The following is a 22,685-nucleotide window of genomic DNA, read 5'->3' as shown; positions in this document are numbered from 1 at the left end:
GGAAAGAGGGGCAAGTATGCAGTCTGTTGGGGATGAGAGAGCTTGGGAAGTGAGTCAGATGTTGTTCACTGATGATACAGGGCTGGTGGCTGATTCATGTAAGAAACTGCAGAAACTGGTGACTGAGTTTGGTAAAGTGTGTGAAAGAAGAAAGTTGAGAGTAAATGTGAATAAGAGCAAGGTTATTAGGTACAGTAGGGTTGAGGGTCAAGTCAATTGGGAGGTAAGTTTGAATGGAGAAAAACTGGAGGAAGTAAAGTGTTTTAGATATCTGGGAGTGGATTTGGCAGCGAATGGAACCATGGAAGCGGAAATGAATCATAGGATGGGGGAGGGGGCGAAAATCCTGGGAGCCTTGAAGAATGTGTGGAAGTCGAGAACATTATCTCGGAAAGCAAAACTGGCTATGTTTGAAGGAATAGTGGTTCCAACAATGTTGTATGGTTGCGAGGCATGGGTTATGGATAGAGTTGTGCACAGGAGGGTGGAGGTGCTGGAAATGAGATGTTTGAGGACAATATGTGGTGTGAGGTGGTTTGATCGAGTAAGTAATGAAAGGGTGAGAGAGATGTATGGTAATAAAAAGAGTGTGGCGGAGAGAGCAGAAGAGGGTGTATTGAAATGGTCTGGTCACATGGAGAGAATGAGTGAGGAGGAAAGATTGACAAAGATATATGTGTCAGAGGTGGAGGGAATGAGAAGTGGGAGGCCAAAATGGAGGTGGAAGGATGGAGTGAAAAAGATTTTGAGCGATTGGGGCCTGAACACACAGGAGGGTGAAAGGAGGGCAAGGAATAGAGTGAATTGGAACGATGTGGTATACTGGGGTTGACGTACTGTCAATGGATTGAACCAGGGCATGTGAAGCGTTTGGGGTAAACCATGGAAAGTTTTGTGGGGCCTGGATGTGGAAAGGGAGCTGTGGTTTTGGTGCATTACACATGACAGCTAGAGACTGAGTGTGGACAAAAGTGGCCTTTGTTGTTTTTTCCTAGTGCTACCTCGCATGCACGCAGGGGAGGGGGATGCCATTTCATGTGTGGCGGGGTGGCAACGGGAATGGATGAAGGTAGCATGTATGAATATGTAGATATGTATATATGTATATGTCTGTGTATGTATATGCATGTATACGTTGAAATGTATAGGTACGTATATGTGTGTGTGTGGGCGTTTATGCACATACATGTTTATGTGGGTGGGTTGGGCCATTCTTTCATCTGTTTCCTTGCACTACCTCGCTAACGCAGGAGACAGTGACAAAGTATAATAAATAAATATAAAAAATATCAAGAGCTCTACTCAGGAGCAAAAGTTACATTCTTTGGAAACCTATTGTTAAGTGATCTGTTGTTATACAAGCAACTGAAACAAATCAAAGTTAAAAATCTTTCATATCTACCTCTTAAGCATCAAGTATACATAAATAAACTTAAGAACAGTTTACCATGCTCTCATTCCATTCAGATGATGTTTTGTGAAGACTTATCAGAAAATGAGGTGATGAGGTCATTAAGTGGTAGTTGAATGGGATGTGATGAAATAAGGCTTACTGACATAGAAAAGGAGGGGCACTAGGGTTGTTATTTTTCATTACCAATTTGAATAGTAGGTAGAGGGTCTGTAAGGTTCTCAAAAAGATCACCAGAAAGCAAAAGGAGGGCTTCCTACAGAGAAGAAATTACCTATGTCTGATAACAAGGTCTCAGAGTTAAGATACAATATGTAAGGAAACAGGATTTGTATGCGAGAGTGAGCTCTGCTGTAGACACAAGAAAAGCCTGGGTGAACTGTTTGTATCTTGACTGCCATTTGACACTTTTCCATATGGGAGGCTGATTAAGAAGTTAGATCATCAGGCAAAAATGAAGGGAAGACTCCTTTGAAGGTTATAGTACTATCTCAGTAGAAGTGAACAAAGGATGGACATCTGAGAAGCCTTCTTGTTATTGGGGAAAGTCACCCACTGAGTGCCACAGGGTTCTGTTCTGGGACAGTTTCTCTAAATGATCTATGTCTATGATATGCCAGAAGGTAAGGACTCCTTCCTGAATATGTTGCAGATGATGCAAAAATTTATAAGGGGACCTAGTTAGAACCCCACAGTTGGTTGATGAATTTCAACAAGTCAATATAATGAGGCTGGACACAGTGAAAGATGGCATCAAAATGAATACCCTTTCAAAGGAAATAAGGTACAGGAATCAGTGAGAGAGAGCAACTTGGGAGTTGATATCATCCCTAGTCTGTCACCTGAGTCTCACATTAGGAGGACAGGAAAGGAAATAAACTGTCTGCTGATAATTTCGGAATATTAGTTAAGCTTATGGACAAAGAAATATTCAACAAACTGTGCACAAACCATATAAGGCCAAAATTAGAATATGTTCCTCAAATTTGGTAACAAAGATGGCATCAGAATAATGAAAGCTGAGTTACAGGGAAAGGCTAAAGGCCTTAAATTTGCCCAGCATGGAAAAGAGAAGAGTAATTAGAGACCTGATCACAAAATTTTAGCTTTTTAACCAAATTGCCTTTAAAATACACAGTGAACACTTTTTTGAAAGATGTAAGGAAAGAACAACAAAGGACCATAACATGATATTAAAGAATAAACTTGTTACACAGGATGTAAAGAAAAACAGTTCTTTTGTAGTATATGAGCAGGGGATAACTAGAATAAACTGAATGGAAAAACTGTAAGACAAAATTAGAAGGTTATGAAAGCAAGATATGGACACTGAATACCTCAGGAAGTTCTCAGAATCAATGCCAACCAGAATATAACTGGTCATCAAAGCTAAAGGTAACATGATAAAATACTAAAATGAAAGTATGCAAGCTTTATTTTGCCTCACAAATGTTTATGCAAAAAAAATAAAAAAAATGTGGTGAATCAGGAACATCAAATTTCTTTGTGGAAACTGTACAAATGCTGATCAACTTAAAAGACAAGATGAACGAAATCAATGTCAGGGACTCAAGGTAGAGGACCTTACACCACAATTAATCAAAATTACTAAAGCAAAACCTAAAAAATAAATTATAGTCTCTTAGCTATGCAGAGTTTCAGCTAAATGAAGTAAACAATAACAATATCTTCTCTACTAACAGCTAAAGGCTTAGATGCCAAGAAGATAAAAATGGAAAAAGAGTACGAAGAGAATCTTTTCACATGAATCAGTTAACAAAACAAAATATCAGAGAGAATGATCATGATAAAGCAACTCATTACCAAATTATGTGGTAAATGATTCTACCACATTCTTTTTACTAGGAGCTTTCAATTTTCCAGGAACTAATCTGAATGCTATGTGTGCTACGAGAGTAAACAGAGAGGCCCAGAATTTTAAGTTTCCAAAATGTATTCGATAAATATAAATATCAACATGCAGACAAACCAACTCAATAGAGAGAGACAATGACAAGAATAATGTATTGCATCAAAATCTAATAGATGAGGGCGACATGACTAAAAGCAGTAAACTTCTCACATCATACTTAAAACCAAACCTAAACCTGCTCATATTATACGTAAGACCAAAACTAGAATATGTTTCCTATATTTAGTCACTGCACCTGAAGAAGCAAACAAGTTGTAAACTAATGAAATGAAGGACATTATAGCATGGATAACACCAAAGATGCATATAAAGGACGATTAAATGACGAATGGAATATGTTTAATTTCAAGACCACAAAAACAGTATGTGTAACTAAATGCAAGCAACTTTTAAACCAACATATTCTGCAGCACCAATAGGTCACAATGGTGTAAAGAGTCCAATATAGAGGGTCCATGAGAGTCCCAAACTGGAGATCAAGTATAACCAAAATATGTGGAAAGCAAATATTCTGCTCTGCAGCTCCTCTGGATTTGCACTATTCTAATGGCCCCAGACAATAACATAAGTCCGACTTCTTGCCTTCAAACTGTACAATCAATAGTTATCCTTCATGCAATCAACTATCTGTCCATCATTTTACTTGCCAAAATGAAAGTATGCAAGCTTTATTTTGCCTCAAATGTTTATGCAAAAAATTTCTAAAATTGTTTTCTTTAATCATCTATCTGTATTTCATAGGAATGGGGTTGGATGGTGTGAAAGGCTTATGCAAATAAGCAAATGCATGTTGAAGAGTGGATGGAGAGTTGAGTGAATGTTTCGGTATACATGTGGGTGTGAGGCATGGCTGTGTAATGTCATCATAGATTTTTAATATATACATGGATGGAGTAACAAGAGGGATGAAAGCAAAACTAGAGAAAGCTGGTGCTGAGATGCAGTGAGGTATGGTGGCAAGTAGCAAGCCTGTTTGTGGATGATACTGTGTTGTTTGACGAGAGTGAAGAAGAGCTGCAGAAGGCTGTAAGTGTATTTTATGAGGCGTGTACGTGTACAGTAATGAGGTTTGAAAGGAAACAGTGAAAGGATAGATCTTGCAAAACCATGTAGAGAAACATAAAGTGTACTAAACTGTGTTTTGGATATAAGGGAGAAATATTGATAGAGGTGAGAGAATTCAAGATGTATGAGCTGTCTTGGGTAAGATGGGTGATATGGAAGGAGAGATAAGGGAGTGAGCAGTACAGGGAAGAAGAGTCACTGGGTCCCTTAACAGAATTACTTGAATAGTCCTCCTAAACCTGATCTATGCATACAAACCATGGACATAAAATGAGTCACAGATTGTGAAGAATCCAGGCAGTTTTAATGAACTACCTGAAAGGAGCATGTGGTGCGACTAAATGGAATGAAGAGAGAAATGAAGGGGTGTATGAGAGATGTGGTATGGCTGGGAACGCAAAGGAAATGACTTGTGGAGTGGTGGAGCGAGTGAAACATAATACTTTCAGGTGGTTTGGGCATGTGAAAAGAATGCTATATGTGGAGTTCACAAGGAAAGTGTATGATAGTATAATCAAAAGGAATGCAGTGATAGGAAAACCACCTGTGACATGGGGAAAAAGTGGAAGAATACTACAGGGAGAGAAATGGTGAGAGAATGCATGGAATAGTGTACGCAAGGGAGGAATGTAAGAACAGGGATAGGTGGAGATTCTTCTGCCATGGCCATCCTCTTGATGGGAGTTCTCACAGGGAAGGAGCATCAGAGATAGATAGATGGGGAGGGGGTTTTACACATGTGGGGTTCCATCTCCTGAAAGTTTTCTATCATCTTACAAACTTTCAAATTTCTGTATGCCATCATTACCATATCTTCATCCATTTCATTTCATTCATCCACTACCCTTATACTAGAAAAGTACTTCACATCATTTTGAACAAGCTTTTCCTTAATTTCATGTTATGTCCATCCCTACATCTCATAAAGAAATGGTCACTGTTTTAAAATCTTAAAAGGCTGTGATCAAGTCACACCTGACTTTTTCCTTTCAGGATGGGCAAATATATGGCCTTAAGCCTTAATTTTTTACCTCATCTCTCTTAATACCATCTTTACTACTCTCACCTGAAGTTATTTGCTCCTTGTGCCTCTTTAGGTGCACTGGTCAAACTTGAGAGGCATATTCCATTTTTGGCCTTATGTAGGATGGAACACTTTGCAGAATATTTCCTTTTCCAAGATCTTGAATGTAATTCTAATATTTGCTAACAGACAGTTGGACTCTTTAACTGTTTGTTCTCAGGCTAGGGGCATTTTTGACTCCTAAGTCTTTCTCAGAGATTCTTGCAGCATATTTACTGTTAGATGGCAATCATGTAAAGGTCTTTTTTCACTCTAACTCATCCTTACTACCTTACATTTATCTAGGTTGAACATCACACCCACGTATCAGACCAACTTTGGAGTCTATCAAAGTCTATCTAACTTTATAAGTTAATGCAATCCTCCAAGCTAATCACTTCCCTAATGAATTTCGCATCATCTCCGAACACGTTTAGGTAGGAGTCCATACTTTCTGGGAAGTTATTCATATAGATCTAAAAGAGCAGTGATCTCAGAAGTGATCCCTCAACACCCTGCTGGTGATCTCAAACCCTTACAAGAAGGCTTTGCTGACATGTGTCCTCTCCTCTCTATCCTTCCTCGAAGAAAATCTATCCAATGGAGAAGTCTCCCCCTTATTCCTAGTAGTACTCCAGTTTTTCAATCAGTCTCCCATGCAGATGCATCAAATGTTTTCTTGCATTTCAAATAAAAATATCCCACCCTACCTTCCCTTTCATCCGAAACAGAGTTCACTCTCTCAAACAAATCTAAGAGGTGCATTACACATGGACTCCTTTCTCTAAAATGTGTTGTCTCATTCAAGTAATTTTCCTCTGCAGTTCATTTTGTTTCTAATTATCTTTTCAAGAACCTTATAGACCAAACTTGTCAAGGAGACAAGTATGTATTTCAGACCATCTCAGCAATCTCTTTTGTAGGTAAGTAAGGTGTTTGCCCTTTTTCCAATCCCAAAACATTCTACCTTTCTTCAATGACTTCTTGAACACAATATGTGTATCTGCACATATCCTCAAGTATATATGGTGAAATTTCATGACAAGTATGAGCCTTACATGTGTCAAACCATTTTAGTATTATGACACAATCTTTTCTAAATATTGCAATACTTTCTAAAACCTCACCAACCAATCTCACTGGTGTTAGGGTTCAATTGTCCTCCACTGTAAGAATCCTTCTGAATTTCTTATTCAGCCCTCACATATCCTGAAATCCTCCTAAATGCTTCCTCTTCCTGAATCTTAGCTAGATTAGCCGATCTCTAAGTCAGTGTACTCCAAATGAATTTATGGAAAAGTTTTGGATTTTCTCAAAACTTGCCCAAAAAATTATTTCCAAAGTTTCTTTGCATCTCATTTATTATCCTGCTATACACTTTCTTTGCTCTCTAATACTTCTCAAATGCTGAGTGAATGGAGTGCCTCTAAATCTTTGCTGCAGCACATCCTGAAGCTCCTTTTGTACTTTGACATCTTTTACTGAAACATTCCTCCGTCAACCTTCACTCTACACATGAGGCTAAAGGTACCCATGATCCTAGCCTGTCAATGCAAGCTTCACAGAACCTTTCATCACAATACATAGGTTCCTGCCTACTAAACTCCAATTCTCAATTAACATTTCTAGAGATTTTATCTATGTATAACAGAAGTCAGATAAATCATCAAACACTCTCATAACTGTATCCATGTGCCATATAATTCAGAAGCCATATCTAAAACATTTCATTAATGATCAACTGTGTAAATGATATCAATACCAGGGATGAGCCAGATCAATGTGCTGACATCCACATAATGAATACTTCAAATGAGGCTCTCTTTTTACATGAACAATGATTCACAAATAAAACTAAATTTGTCACCTAAGTCCCCAAACAACTATATCAGTACCTCCGTTGCTATGACATTTGTAAGTCTTTAACGTTCTTTCATGGTGAAGGCTTGTCACAGACAAAAGCCCAATCAAGGATAGGCCTTCATTCAAATATAGAGGATTATGAAAGGGATAAAGGAGAGACAAGGGAAAAATACTCATGAATTTTGGAAGTGAAAAACCTGTCACATCATTCTCATTACCAGTAGGTCGTCTGTTTGCTCTACTTTCTTCACTTTCAACACACCATTCTTAATGTCTTTTGCCATTTGATTTCCTTTGTAACATGATGTAACATTCCTATCAATTCTAAAAAAAAACTATGGCATCAAATACAGATACAATTGCTTATTGATATCTAAAAATAATTCATCTCTAATGACTTACACCAACATAACACGTCTTTGTTTACCAAAACAATAATGTCAAAAATAAGGCTGGGCCAATATTTCTGGATCAACATCCTTTGAACATTTCCCTTATATACCTTTTTAATTATCCCTAAATTTTCCAATTAAGTTGACCCTTATTACTCTCGCCATATCTAATACCGTTCAATAAGATATAACGCTCAAGATCATGCTCTAAACCTGTTATTTTATTCTCTATATACTATAATAGCACCGTAGAGCAAAATTACTCAATACTGAAAGCTAGTTTCTGGATGTGGGTAACCTGATCATTTTCAGTCAACCTCAACGTGTAAAATATAAAAACTATAAACGAGGTCAAACCCAGATTGGATAAGCACCTGCTAGGCATAAGTAAATATTATGCTAGGCCTATTTAAATAAATGAACCCTTGAATGTAAATTTCATTACCGGCATATTCCCCGTACGCACTGACAAACGAAATCAAAGATATTCCAAAGTCAGTTTCGATGTGCACTCAAACTGGAATTAAACCTTTGCATTAGCTAACATAACTAACAAAATGACGAGTATAAGGGAGGTTCACTGTAAACATTTAACTTAATCCTATTGAGAGAGTGAGCAGATGACAGACCTTGGCTCAGTGGACTAGCTGACGGCCCTACTCTTGACTCTGTGATAAGAGCAAGATCTAGAGTGTAGGACTATCCAGAGGGTGATAAATATCAAGGGAGGGGGCGCGGTGCGGCCGACTTCCTACTGCTTGTCTGGTTCAGTCACCACGACCAGTCACTCCTACCTCCCACCTCAGCCGCCATATTCACACACTCACCCGCTTATAACGACCCCGACCGTCCTGCAGGAGCTCGCCCGAGCTCTAATACACAATTGTTGTCTCAGAGAATGGCGATAAACAGCTAGATTCCGCCTCACTTAGCTCTGATATCAACAGTTCCATACAGTGATTGACTATCAGTGGTACAAGTGTTCAACACTTTTACTGGTGCAAAGATGCTGCCGTAACCCACCAATCACTGGGCAGGGGTAGCAGAACCAGCCAATCACAGCCCACTATCTTCTTCATCAACCAATCAAATGTTAGATTCTCCGACATATTACATGTACACTTTTAGTCGAGTGAATCCAGGAATTTGAGGGTATGATTCGGTTTATTGTGCTTAAACGTAACTTGAAATAATTAAGATTAAAAAACATACTACGTTGAAGCGTAAGAAAGGACAGAGAGCATCGATATATCTATTGTAAACATGGTAAAGTAAGTAATGGGTGTATTTTTTTATTGACCGAGTTCAATGTTAATATTGTATAGTGAATATCTATTTGATAAAATTTTGAACATACTGAAGCAAGATGGATATAAAATACATGCTGAACTAAGATTTGTATTATATTCTCTATTTACCAAGTAAAATATGGCGCGAAATTCAAATTTGATTATCAATCCGTATTGTATGAAAAAGAAACCAGAGTACAATATATATTCAGTGCTGTAGAGGAAAAACTGTGTTATCGAAAGAAAAATAAACTCCTGTGGTATTTAAAGGCAACTGGGAATCAACAACTATAAGTCAGAGCCGACTGACATAGTTGCAAGTATATTTAGAGGGGAAAATTCACATTCATTACCAGATTTAAATCAACAGAAAATCGTCATATCAAACGTTTAATAAGCATTTATAAATGCTTTTTTAACAATGTTGTCTCTAAAATCCAAATGTCCAGGTGCGACACCACAAACTCATTTGCATGATATCAATCCGCTATCTTATTTTTCATGGTAATCACTGATAAGGCACAATATATTATCGCTTTATTGGAATATCTGCAAGGGTAATTAACCTTTTGTCTGATGATAGATCTTACAAGCACTCTGTTCAAAATTTAAATGCTTGGACATTAGAAGAAATCTTTTCTTTTGTCTTCGACTACCAAGCTATTGTTTTTGTGCGAATCTTAATGACGTGTGTGTGTGTGTGTGTGTGTGTGTGTGCGTATATATATATATATATATATATATATATATATATATATATATATATATATATATATATATATATATATATATATATATATATATATAAGCGTCTGGGGTAAACCATGGAAAGCTGTGTAGGTATGTATATTTGCGTGTGTGGACGTATGTATATACATGTGTATGGGGGTGGGTTGGGCCATTTCTTTCGTCTGTTTCCTTGCGCTACCTCGCAAACGCGGGAGACAGCGACAAAAAAAAAAATATATATATATATATATATTTATATATATATATATATATATATATATATATATATATATATATATATATATATATCACATGGAGAGAATGAGTGAGAAAAGATTGACCAAGAGGATATATGTGTCAGGGGTGGAGGGAACGAGAAGTGTGAGACCAAATTGGAGGTGGAAAGATGGCGTGAAAAAGATTCTGAGTGATCGGGGCCTGAACACGCAGGAGGGTGAAAGGCGTGCAAGGAACAGAGTGAATTGGAACGATGTGGTATACCGGGGTCGACGTGCTGGCAATGGATTGAACCAGGGCATGTGAAGCGTCTGGGGTAAACCATGGAAAGTTTTGTGGGGCCTGGATGTGGAAATGGAGCTTTGGTTTCGATGCAGTATACATGACAGCTAGAGACTGAGTGTGAACGAATGTGGCCTTTGTTGTCTTTTCCGAGCGCTACCTCGCGCACATGCGGGGGGAGGGGGGTTGTCATTTCATGTGTGGCGGGGTGGCGACGGGAGTGAATAAGGGCAGACAGTATGAACTATGTACATGTGTATACATGTGTATGTCTGAGTGTGTATATATACATGTATACGTTGGGATGTATAGGTATGTATATGTATATGTGTATGTATGTGTATAACGCGGGAGGCAGCGACAAAGTATAATAAAGGAATGAAATAATATATATATATATATATATATATATATATATATATATTTAATTCTGATCTCCGTCTCTTTCGTCAGCGAGGTAGCGCTAAGTAAAGACTAAGAAAAACCCATTTGCTCATCTATTCTCCCGCTGTTATACATTTCTTTTTCTTTTTTACATGAGAGTTACAGTCACGGACAACACCTTTCATCAAGGCTGGGCTTTAATTGAAATATAAAGAGGTTGATGATGAAAAAAATAAACAAGGAAAAGTATTTACGAATTTCAAAGACCGAAAAACCTGCATTACAACATATGAAAACGGCTCTTCCTGAGTTGCCTACGGTCACACAGCTCACCATCAACGGCCAGGCCCCCACAGACCTTTCCATGGTTTCCCCCGGCTGCTTCACATGCCCTGGGTCAGTCCGGTGAAATCACGTCAACCCCAGTATACCTCAAAATTTTCCAATTCACTCTATCCTGTGCAGGCCTTTCACCCTCCTGCTTGTTTGTTTAGGCCCCGATCACACGAAATCTATTTCAGTCCATTCTTTTATGTCCAGTCTGCTTTCCCCCTTCACTTTGTGACACACGGGCATGAGGGGGAAGACTTCATGCGGCGTGGTAGAGAGAGAGAGAGAGAGAGAGAGAGAGAGAGAGAGAGAGAGAGAGAGAGAGAGAGAGAGAGAGAGAGAGAGAGAGAGAGAGAGAGTGCAGGTCTGCACTGCAGGTATACACCCGTCACGCGTGCTCACGTATGCCAATGGAACACTTTGGACCAGAGAGATTTTTGTCTGGCGTGTCAGTCAGTCGTAGTTCATCACTAGAGGGCCACAATACGCTGTAAAGTGCCTCTGATTATCTTTATTTGATATGTATTTTCAAGTACTTTGCGATAAAGAATATGCATTATATATCTATCTATATCTATCAATGTCTATCGATATACCGTATATTTTTACATCTATCTATCTACTTATGTATATGATTTGGAAGATGATCATGAAAATGTAATAAAATATCGTAGAACACTTATGGCAAACAGTCATTGCACAGAATCACCCATGATTCCGCATCCACCATTTACGACGTCTTTTTCTCGTAGCTTTATCAAGCAAGTACACATCGAAGTCCCATTTCTTGATGTCTTCCACCGCGAACAGCTGCAGGCGCACTGGGCGAGGAACAAGCTTGTGGGAAAGGCTGATAAGATTGCATCCACCCGACCGCATGTGTCTTCACGCCACGTGAATGCAAGGTCATGTGAGCGAAGCCTGAGAGGCGCAGGAGAGGGGGACCTGAAACCCCTCCTCTTCCTATATTTCAACTTCTAAAATATGGAACTGAAGGAGCCAAGCGGGGAGTAAGCTTTCTCCATGAAGGGTCAGGCTGAGATGTCTATATTGTAGTTTTTCTGATCCACCATCAGATTTTTCAAATGTACTTCCCCCGACAAAGTACTCTCCGTCTGGTCTGCTTAAACATTTTCCCTTACTTATGACTTTATAAGTTCCAGGGTTCAGTTTTATTAGCCATTTATACAACCCGTGCTGTGCACCTTGTCTGTGTCCCTTTGCAATAGTCCGCGGCCCCTGCTGCTTTGCACTTTTGTCAGTTTCGGCATCTTCAGCAAACGCACTTAGGCGGGAATCTAACTCGTCGTAGATAATTATATCAGTATCCCGCCCTGAGCCCTGAGGGGCCTCCACTCGTCACCCTTTCCCCAGCTTGAAAAGGAGCAACAGGTGTTCTCTGTTCTCTCCTAATAAAGCACCTGTTTATCTATCTTAAGAACTCTTCTGTGATCCCAGGCTTAGATGTTTAGCTTCGTCATCAGTTTTCGGTGAAGGAATCAAAGGCCATCTAACAATCAACTCAACCATTCCATTCTTGTAAGTTGTTGTTGAGTCGCCCATAGAAAGGTATCAGGTTCGTCGCGGTAGATTATCCCCTTATAAATCCATCTCTCGCATAGGTAGTTTAAGCTTTTGTAGTTTGTTTACCGTTTATCTCTCGCCGTTTGTTTCTCTTGAAAACGACCCTACAACCCATGAACTCGAAGGTACGGTAAGATGTTTTAACTAGATTGTACGACTTTTTGGGTATAGTGGCCTGGCTAATGATGCCAAGCCTCTCTTAGGATACTTCCTGTAATCACTTGTCCTTACCTTACACGAGACGACATCTCTCTTGTAATACTGTCCACATTCAGTCTCATCCCTTAGTCTATTCCATTTTTCTAATATTCTAATACTAGATGAGTATTTCTTTACATCTTTTCTCTCAAGTTCTCGATTCGTTTCATGTTATGGCCTCTGGTTGCTCTGGTTCACTTTTCTTCAACGCGATGTCGAGCTTCTCCTGAGACACTTCTTATGGTGCTCAGCCGTTCTTAAGACATTTCCTACGAAGATAAACCGCTCCTACGATACTACCTGCGTTGGTAAGCTCCTCTATCTACACTTCTGTGGTGTTGAGCCTCTCTTAGGACATTCCTTGTAACACGTAGCCACTCGTAAGACACTTCTTGTCGTACTGACCCCCTTCAGAGCACTGCCTATGGCACTGAACCCCTCTTAAAACAATTTCTACGATGAGGAGCCGCTCTTACGACACTGCTCGTGGTGCTGGGCGCCTCCCAAGACACTTCTTACGGTGTTGACCTACATCAAGGTGAAAGCGTGTATTACTGGCTAAGAAATGCAGGGAAAAGACGACTGGCACCTGCCACAAGTGTGTAGCAGGCTGTGGTGTTCCGTGTAAGCAAGTGCACACGCACAATGAGCACTGACCCTTTCATCAGGCTCTCCCCTAAATTCAGCATATTGAAAGGAGGAGTCCTGGTCGTCCTAAACACAATCCTTCCCCAAAGTTGTCCTGACGCCTACGTCCCCCAGGTCGTACAGAACAGCCTGAATCAATGTACTTTTCCTATACCATATACTCCTCGCCAAGCTTTCTCACTCCTATATAAGATCAGGTCAAAAGTCACGTAATCATACCCAGGGGTCGTGACCTCGTGCTCAAGGGGAAAATGACACCAGTCCATTATAAGTATACGAGGTCAAACAACATTCGCAGGTGTAACCGTGCAACTCGCCTTTGTCTGTCCTAATCGCTTTGTCTGGCCTAATTAGTTACAGTTTTCCCACATGTACATTTTAGCATCAAAGATCACAAGCTGCAAAACATATGTGTCACGAACAACACAAAGGACCATAAATCTTGATATGTTATTTTCCTCTCTCTCTCTCTCTCTCTCTCTCTCTCTCTCTCTCTCTCTCTCTCTCTCTCTCTCTCTCCATGGTTTACCCCGACGCTTCACATTTTATACACACACACACACACACACACACACACACACATATATATATATATATATATATATATATATATATATATATATATATATATATATATAATGCTCATTCCAGGTCTTGGCGAGTGAAAAGTCACATCAATGATGCTGCATCATCGTCAGTTGACGAAACAAGTACAGTTTCTTCAAAGAACTTCTTGCTCTTAAAAGAGTCCATCCTGTCCCTGCTACTGAGTGTAGCGCAACCTTGGACTGCAAGAGCCTCTGGAAAAGGTGTCATGGTAAAACACCAGAGTCCTTTAAGAAAAAGATCCTGTGATGATTAAAATGATAGAATAAATTCCTATTCGTTATTTCCCACGTTAGCAAGGTAGCGCTAAAAACAACGAAACTGCATTCATTTATTTCACATCCACTCCTTAGCCGCCATGTATACTGTACCAAAACCAAAGCTCCATATCCACAGCCAAGCCACACAAACATGTCTGAGGTTTATATATGCCACTTCATGTTCCCTGATTCTACACATCACCCCCTGTGTACCACAGTGCTCCAGTTTGCTCTGTCCCATGTACGCCTCACATCTGCATATTGAGGCCCTGAATACTGAAAGCGCCTTTCCCTCCATTCTTCCATCTTGTCCTCACTCTCCCTCCTTGATCCCTCTACTTCTGACACACATATTCTCTTAGTCTCCACTCACACTCCATATGCCCAAAGCGTTTCAGCACACCCGGGAAAATTTTCTTATACATCCTCCGTTTACTATTACACTTCTCTCCCAGTGCCACTCCTTAATGCACCAACCCTCCACGCACAACACATTATCCCCACACATTTCATCTCCAGCACCATTTTCTTCCGTACTTTTGCATTTAGTGCCCATGACTCGCATCCATACAGCATTGTCAAAACCATCAATAATATCCATCTTCACCCTCAGAAACTCTGACCTCTTTCCACACAATGTTCACCACACTATAATTCCTTACCCTTCCATGTCCACTCATTGGACTCTGGCACCAAAGCCGTGTGATCTGCGAACAGCAACTAACCCATTTCCCAGGCACCAACCCCAAAAGACTGCAAACCCACACCTTTTCTCTAAAATCTTCCTTCACTATCCCTTACATAAAGATTAAACAGCCATGGCGCCAGCACATACAGCTGATGCATACTCACCCTCACCTGGAACCACTCACCCTCCTCTCTTTCAACTCGAACACAGCCTTGATGAAATATCATCACTGCTTTCCTCCATACCATATATTCTTTGCACCCTTTAAAGAAAAATAAGAATTCCTTTTGACCTTTCAAGCGTATTGTATCGTCGTGCTTGAGAGGAGTCGTACCGTCGTGTTCACGGACCCTACCGTCATACTGATATTGTTGAAATTTACAGTTTCGTCTTAAAATTATTACGTCAATATATACATACAGTGTATGTATGTCAATAACAGCACCTGTCGTGTCTACTAAGATTAAAATTGCTGCTGTTTCCCACGTACCATCAGACAGTTAATATCAGTAGAGATATATAAACATAAAGAAATCACATAAAATATCAAGAAACATAAAGAAATCACATAATACATTTTCAGTCGTGAAGCTTTTCATGGTGTACATCATAGCACAGGGTTACTGATAGGCTGCTCCAAGCCGCTCCAGGATACTTCATGCCTATCACTAATCTAGGCTGCTCCAGGCCTTGTATCCAAGCCTAACTCCAAGCCTTGTACAACACCAGGTTTAATATTGTCACTAGTGTTGTTTGGTGATGTTGCGTTGGTGTAACACATTATTTTGAAGATCATGTGAGAAGTTATCAAGAGTTAACAAAAAATTCTTTTCAAAAACAATCCACATGGAATCTAAAACTGTCATGGCATCCCGTCTTGCTGTTAACATACCTCCTGACAAAGAGGCATAGCTCATATTAGCAAAACAAATCCCAGTTCGTTCAAATGTACATAACCTGCAGAAGACCAACACTTTGACACCTTGTTCATCAAAGCGAAGATAGGAGGAAGAGGGGTTGAGGAAGCAGCACGACAGAGAGTGGACTCAACACTTGTTATGCAGTAGCCTGTAGACCTCCCCCTGCGAGCCTTCAACTACCATCCAACGAGTCCAGAGGTGACCATGTACATACCAATGACTCACCCTTCTGATCTGCGTGTTTGCTGACACCAACGCAGGTCTGGATACTACTCGGTACGGTGAGTGGAAAGTCTACTTCTGTTACTGTCCAGTGTGAAGAATTTCACGTGGAAATATTCTCCCTTGTCTAGCAGGAAAATTAAGACTATTATCAGTTTATGAAAGAGGTATTTTCCATGAGCTTTGCTACTTCATGTGTATAAAGTCAGTCTGTCGTATTACGTGCATACACATATACAAGTGCTTTCATGTACGTACACGCACACGCACGAAAAACATACTATTACGTATATACACAGAACACACAGACGAGCACATATATACGAACAGGAATTATCATGCATGAATATGAAATCAGTCAGGAAAATTAGGAAGGCCTTATATGGACAGATACGCACAAAGAATGCAAAACTCCCTCTCATTAATTACACACAGAAGCGGACGAATATACACGCAGGTACATACTGGTCGATGAATGGCTACCTGGATTAAGGTGGTGTGTGTGTGTGTGTGTGTGTGTACTCAGAAGCAGAGATACCGTGCATACATATACATAGAGACGGCGCAAGACGATTGTTAAACTACCTTTCTGTAACACACATACAGTAAACACAGTAACATGTGAACTAGATATGAGATATGTAATACCAGTTAGAAAAGGTGATCATTGGATACTTGAATCTTACGAAGTAACTCATGAAGACATAAACAGAATTGTAGAAAATATACAGAGTTTTGAAATTTGTTTGGAACAAACTGGGAAACAGAATTCCATAGCTATATCAGATTACTGCTATGAAAGGTTCTGTGAAAGATATAATGTACTGAGAATATGAGTGCCTGTAGATGGAAATTAGAGAGGGAGGGTTACGGGAAGTAAGAGATATGATTCACTACAAGATGTTCAAAAGCGAAAGAGCTTAACAGTGTGCTGTGGAGGAGAATATAAGCAGCACAGTAGCCAGCGAAATCTGAAAAATATAAAAGAGCAACGAACGAAGGATGAACAAAGAAACTTTCTAATGAATACTGTGGGCGAGGAAGTGGATGATCCAAGAGTTTTCCATAAACCTATCAGGCTACGGGATTTCAGAGTACAATGTAAAGATATGCGAGGAGCTGAACAAGTCCAAAAGTGTTTTCGCAAGGAAAGACAATGTCCCAGTTACCAGCGAGATGGGATTAGGAAAACGTCACGGAATTTTCTTAATAGCTAGAACAGCTGGAATCATATAAGACTAAGGGTCTTGATGTGTGCTAAAGAGGTACGCAGCTTCACTTGAAATGCCAATTGAAATATTGTGCAGGGTCAAGGAAATAGAAGAGGGAAAAATAGTCATGCTAATGTTTAAGAGACTGCAAATTGCGCTGGACTTACAGACCGGTCTCTGACGAGTGAAGACTGTAAAACACGGGGAAAAGACATCAGTTGCAAATGGGTGACCATTTGCAAACGAGTCACCGTCTAAGTAAGAGAAAACGTGGATTTATAGAATGGTCTTGTTTAACAAATCTTTTAGAGTTTTATGAGAAAGCTCTGTTTTAGACAAGAGAAGAATAGTTGGACTGTACGTTCCTGAATCGGCAGAAAGCATATGACACTATACCACACAGGTGGCTGGTGAAGGATCTAGATCTTCAGGCAGGAATAGAGGGAAGATTCCTTCAGTGGATAGAAAATTACTTTAGTGGAAGGGAACATGTGAAAACATGATAAGGAAATGTTCAGCAGATTACCTACAACGTATATTAAACCAAAGCTGGAATGTTTTTCAAGTTTGGTCACCGTGCTTAAAGAAGCAAAAAGAAATGATAGAAAAGGTCTAGAGGAGGACAACTAAGACGGTGCCAGAATTCAGACAGATGAATTTTATTGAGAAATATTAGGGGGCGTGGATATCCTCATCACAGTAAAGAGTAAAACAACAGATGACTTGAACACAACCTTCGTGTTTCTTAACCAATTCGTTGTTGACAGTAAACAGTTCTTATGAGTTCTCGCCATGGAATTAATCTGATAATGGATCTGGGTGCCTTACACAACCACACTCCCACATCCCCCTGCCTGCAGTCATGATTTGCACTTCAGGTGGCGTGAATAACTTTGATATTGTGTAACCTTATCTCTCCTGTACACAGACTTTTCAGCCGCAACGTTGGTGTACGCCTCCGTGACGCACTGCTTCATCCGACCTTCTAGTGCTCAAGCATAACACACGGCCTAGCATGGATGACCCAGTCGGCCTATATCAGTCATGCAACATCGCTTTCTCTGAGGTCCAGTCAGGTCGAGTCACTAAAGGTTAGAGACACCATTTCCTTCAGTAGTAGCAACATGTGTGACATTAGTGTCTCCTCCTCCAGTAGAAGTTCTGCGGCACAACCATCGGACTACGTCAACGCCTCCTCCCTCAACCACCTCCATCCACCTTTCTGCAGCACAAACACGGGTCCATAGTATCGCCTTCTCCTTCCTGCAGCACAACCACGGGAGGTTGCCAGTACCTTCATTCTGTACCACAGCCACGGGCCCTCTGTAACACACTTTCCTTTTTACAGCAGTACCACGGGACCTCGGCAACGTCTTCCCCCTTTTGAGGCAACACCATGAGTCAAGTCCATGAGTCACCTTTCCCTTATCAACACCAAGGGACTACTATCTCACCTCGCCTTCTTTTCCACCAGCAGTAGCAGCTCACTCCTGAGCTGCACCTATCTCTATATGTCAATGCAACGTTTTTGTATTAAACGTTTTTTTTTTATTTCTTTCTCTTGTCCTGAATGTTACAAAAAACTTGGACTACTCTACTCCCGGCACTGGTGATTCCCCAGAGTGCCCGAGAGATACAGAGAAAAGCCGTACAGGATAGCGCTAAATGACAACTCACCTGTCTTCAACCAGACCCCGCCAGATCCTGCCCGCCCCACCTTCCAGCTACATTCCACGGCTGTCCCACCCTCTTCCCTTTCACAGGTTCTGGCAACACTAGCCCCTTCCCTGAATGTCACCACCAATTGCCTCGCCAGCAACCTCCCATAAAGTAGACATGCTGACGTGAAAAACTCCAGTGCGACGTCATGGAACACAGCCAACATTAACCTAATCTCACCCGCTTTACTGTCAGCACCATTGTGTAGTATCGCCGCTTGGATCCAGCATTGCCCCAAGCCCTTCTAACTGGAAGCCAAAGGCCACGTGAAACGCTCGCCTTTACAGTAACCTGGCATAAGGACCTGGGTAGCTAACAAGACCACATTTACACGCACTTCTGTCTGTAGCCCTAATTCTTATTCTCCAAGGCCCAACAGCTGCAACCATGGTTCAAGCTTCGTTGAAGCAATCCTTCATCAGTGTGTAGAATGTCCACCCTGACGTGAATGACCCAGACTGCCCGTGGAAGTCACGCACCACGTGACTCGACCACTTGCAGTCATCGCTACCGTCATCAGTAGCACCATGTGACTCTGGGTTCTCTTCCCTTCCAACAGGAGTCCGTCAGTCCTTGCCATCATCTAACTCCTTTAGCAGCATCACGGATCTGGTATCCCCCCCCCTCCCCCGAGCACAACCGAGGGGCCTCAGCGACGCCCACTCCTTGCATCATAACCATGGGACCTCGGCACAACCCCCCCTCTCCTCTCTGCAGCACAGCCAATGGACCTCGTTGATAGCTCCTCCCTCCTGTTGCACCTGCTGCACAGCCACAGGACTTCGGCAATGCCCCTTAATCCTGCAGCACTACTGGAAACACCCCTTCCTCCTTCGGTAAAACCACGGGACCTCGACAAACGCCCCTTCCCTCCTGCAGTATAACCATGGAGCATCAGCAACGCCCGCCTTCTCATACGGCACAGCCACGGGACCTCAGCAACGCCACATCTGCATTACCATGGGACCTTGCCAACGTCTTATCTCTCCAGCAGCACCATGGGATCATGCCATTAACCACCTCTCCTGTAGCGGCACCATGAGACTCTTGCCTCACCTGTCCTGTTTCTGCATCAACAATTGCTGCTAGCCACTGAGCTACATCTTTCTGTACGTGTCAGTATTTACTTTTGCTGTAACGCATGACCTACTCTACCGCGTATCTCAGTACTCACCAATACGAAAGAGATGACAATCATCCCATATATATATATATATATATATATATATATATATATATATATATATTCTTTTTTGCCGTCTCAGCTTTAGATTGTGTTATATCACGCTTGCACCCTGAAGGTATATGTGTAATCATGAAAATATTTCTGAGCGTGTGGCATCTGCTGTGTACTTTGAAATAGCTGTAAGCCTATACAATACCTAAACAATATCTTGCTGCCTGTGGTGGCCATCGCTTAATCAAAAGTTTACCCCGTAATTGCAAGGGGCACGTCTCATGTACGCACAAGCTAATTATGTGACTGCATATGCACATTACCACCAGAGAAGAATTAAAGATAAGGAACTACACATGGCAGGCATACCAAGCTGAAGCTTACCCAGGGGCAATCTTTGAGCATGCGTTGCGCATCTGTACCCAGTGCTAACATAGGTAACGTTTACAGTATTACGTACGATCATCCATTGTACTGTAATCATAGTTGACCAATGCACGCTTGTATTCGTTTCGCATCCCAAAAAAAAGAAATACATATATATATATATATATATATATATGTGTGTGTGTGTGTGTGTGTGTGTGTATTATTTTGTTCCATACAAGCCCAGCAATTGTAGGCTACTAGACCTTCCGCGCGGTGGTTAACAATCCCACCGTTATGGTTTCATTTCGTACAGTTAACCAATTTTCCTCTCATTTATTTGTTCCTGTATTATTTTTGCATCTTTTCTATTCCTTGCCTTGTATTGTGATGAGTCACTTTCACAGGATTCATTCAGCATTCTGAGAGCACCGACTGGCAGCGGCGTAAGGCTCAATCCTTGAAAGTGAAAAGATGCACCGAATCACTTCGTACCCAAGAATCCAGGTCATGCTTTGTAGAAATATTCAGTTTTGCATAATGACATTCAAGCGTCCAAAGCTATTGCCTTCAATCTCAAGTACATACAACTTAAGTTCCCATACGCGGGAACGGATGATAGTTGTAATTAGGTCTAAAGGAAAGATAATGTTCACATATTCTGTTATATTTCCCACCGGTTGATTCGTCTCCCAGTCTTCGCTTCAAGAATTTGTATGGTTCTTCAGTACAGGGACTCCTAAATTAGCAAAAGTAACTGGTCGTTATTTATTTCACCACCCCGCATGTGCACGTTTGAACAACTGATATCATCTTAGATAACAGCGTTTGTATGTGAGATAATGGAAAATCAGTTATCTCAAAGGAATTTTATGTAACTGGTGGGATAATCCCACGTTGGTCTGTTTAATATAGTCCTCGTCACGTAATGTGCGTACACGGACGAGTGCGAGCGAGTCTACCCAACCAGTCTCACCCAGCCTGAGTGACCTTGCCTGGGGACGAGCCACTGCCGCGGGGACCTTGAGAACCCACCCACCACCCCTGATCCCCGTCCCCCATAACCCTACCCTACCCACCAGCCACAAGCCACAGCCACTAGTCTCCTCACGTACCCCGCCGTCGCCACACCCGACAGTCTGAGTTGACAAATTGTCGTCTGTGCTGTAGCTGTTGCCTGCATGACATAATGAGTGACTGAGAATTCAGCAGAGGGAATTCCACTAGTTGAATGAAGACACCATAACAAATCTTGGATGCTTGGACGTGACTTACGAACTGCTAGCAACAGACGTACCGGCACCAATCCACCTGGAAACAAGCAAACCCATCCGTCTGCTGAAATCATTTAATACCTTTAGCCTGACAATGGCACCGAAAAGGGTCGGGATAGTCGGTTATGGGCATTTAGGTGAGTGAGATGACGCCTTCCAACCGTTGACTTTATAGCTTCAAATCATACTACTTACATTTAGGTGGGACGTAATCTTTTTGTGTGAATATGCTGTTATATTAAGTAAGGTGTCGTTCCGGTACATATAAGATATTATACCGTTGCTTATTATTTAGTGAACTAATATCTTTGAATTATCAGTACGTATATATGTGCAACAATAACCAGTAATCTTCCGGACACGAACATCCCTTATCAACACTTACAGGATTCGTTATGGATAACAATCATATCCAAACACCCTTAACCTCGGTTATGAAGCGTATCCTTTCTTCAGTCATGTATTAATAATAATCCAAATCCCTTAGTCACCATCCTCAATGTTCAACCATGTTGAACATGAACAGCCCAGTAATGTCACTCAACCTTCGTCATTATTCGACGGCATTTAAATGAGTGGTAGAGAACTTAAACATGTCCAACAAGTTATTCTTGGTAAGTCAACTATACCCATCAACCTTCGACTTAGTCACAATCAAGTCAACCGAAGACCATATAATCTTTGCATCTCATTGATATGAGCTTCGAATTTTACCAGACACATATTTTAGCTTCTATACTTACTTGTTCACGTTACGTTTCACCCAGGTGCTATTATACGTCAAATTTAAGAGGCCCCATACGATTATTCTCACTGCAGGGACGTAGGTGATAT

At 41.0% G+C, this 22,685-nt stretch overlaps 2 protein-coding genes across 13 annotated transcripts in view; one reads left to right on the top strand and one right to left on the bottom strand.

Annotated features, from left to right (window-relative positions):
* The window catches only part of Mo25 (calcium binding protein Mo25), a 97,967-nt gene extending 89,214 nt beyond the window's left edge, over nucleotides 1–8,753 (bottom strand). For 7 of the 12 annotated variants that reach the window (XM_071674994.1, XM_071675002.1, XM_071675005.1 and 4 more), the window contains exon 1: nucleotides 8,555–8,745. The gene's annotated coding sequence lies outside the window, so the exon portion shown is untranslated. Of the gene's footprint in view, nucleotides 1–8,356 lie in introns of all 12 variants that reach the window. The other 5 variants (XM_071675003.1, XM_071675004.1, XM_071674998.1 and 2 more) reach the window with 5 other exon arrangements.
* Nucleotides 8,754–21,585: 12,832 nt separating this feature from the next.
* LOC139756038 (aspartate dehydrogenase domain-containing protein-like) overlaps nucleotides 21,586–22,685 on the top strand; it is a 45,933-nt gene continuing 44,833 nt past the window's right edge. Inside the window, exon 1 of the mRNA XM_071674992.1 lies at nucleotides 21,586–21,988. Coding sequence (XP_071531093.1) covers nucleotides 21,946–21,988 — 43 coding nt within the window. The 5' untranslated portion in view covers nucleotides 21,586–21,945. The remainder of the gene's footprint in view (nucleotides 21,989–22,685) is intronic.

This window comes from Panulirus ornatus, chromosome 20 (genome assembly GCF_036320965.1).
Source record: "Panulirus ornatus isolate Po-2019 chromosome 20, ASM3632096v1, whole genome shotgun sequence".
Taxonomy (NCBI): Eukaryota; Metazoa; Arthropoda; class Malacostraca; order Decapoda; family Palinuridae; genus Panulirus; species Panulirus ornatus.
The sequence above is the reverse complement of the archived record's forward strand: the minus strand, read 5'-3'. Positions and strand labels throughout refer to the sequence as shown.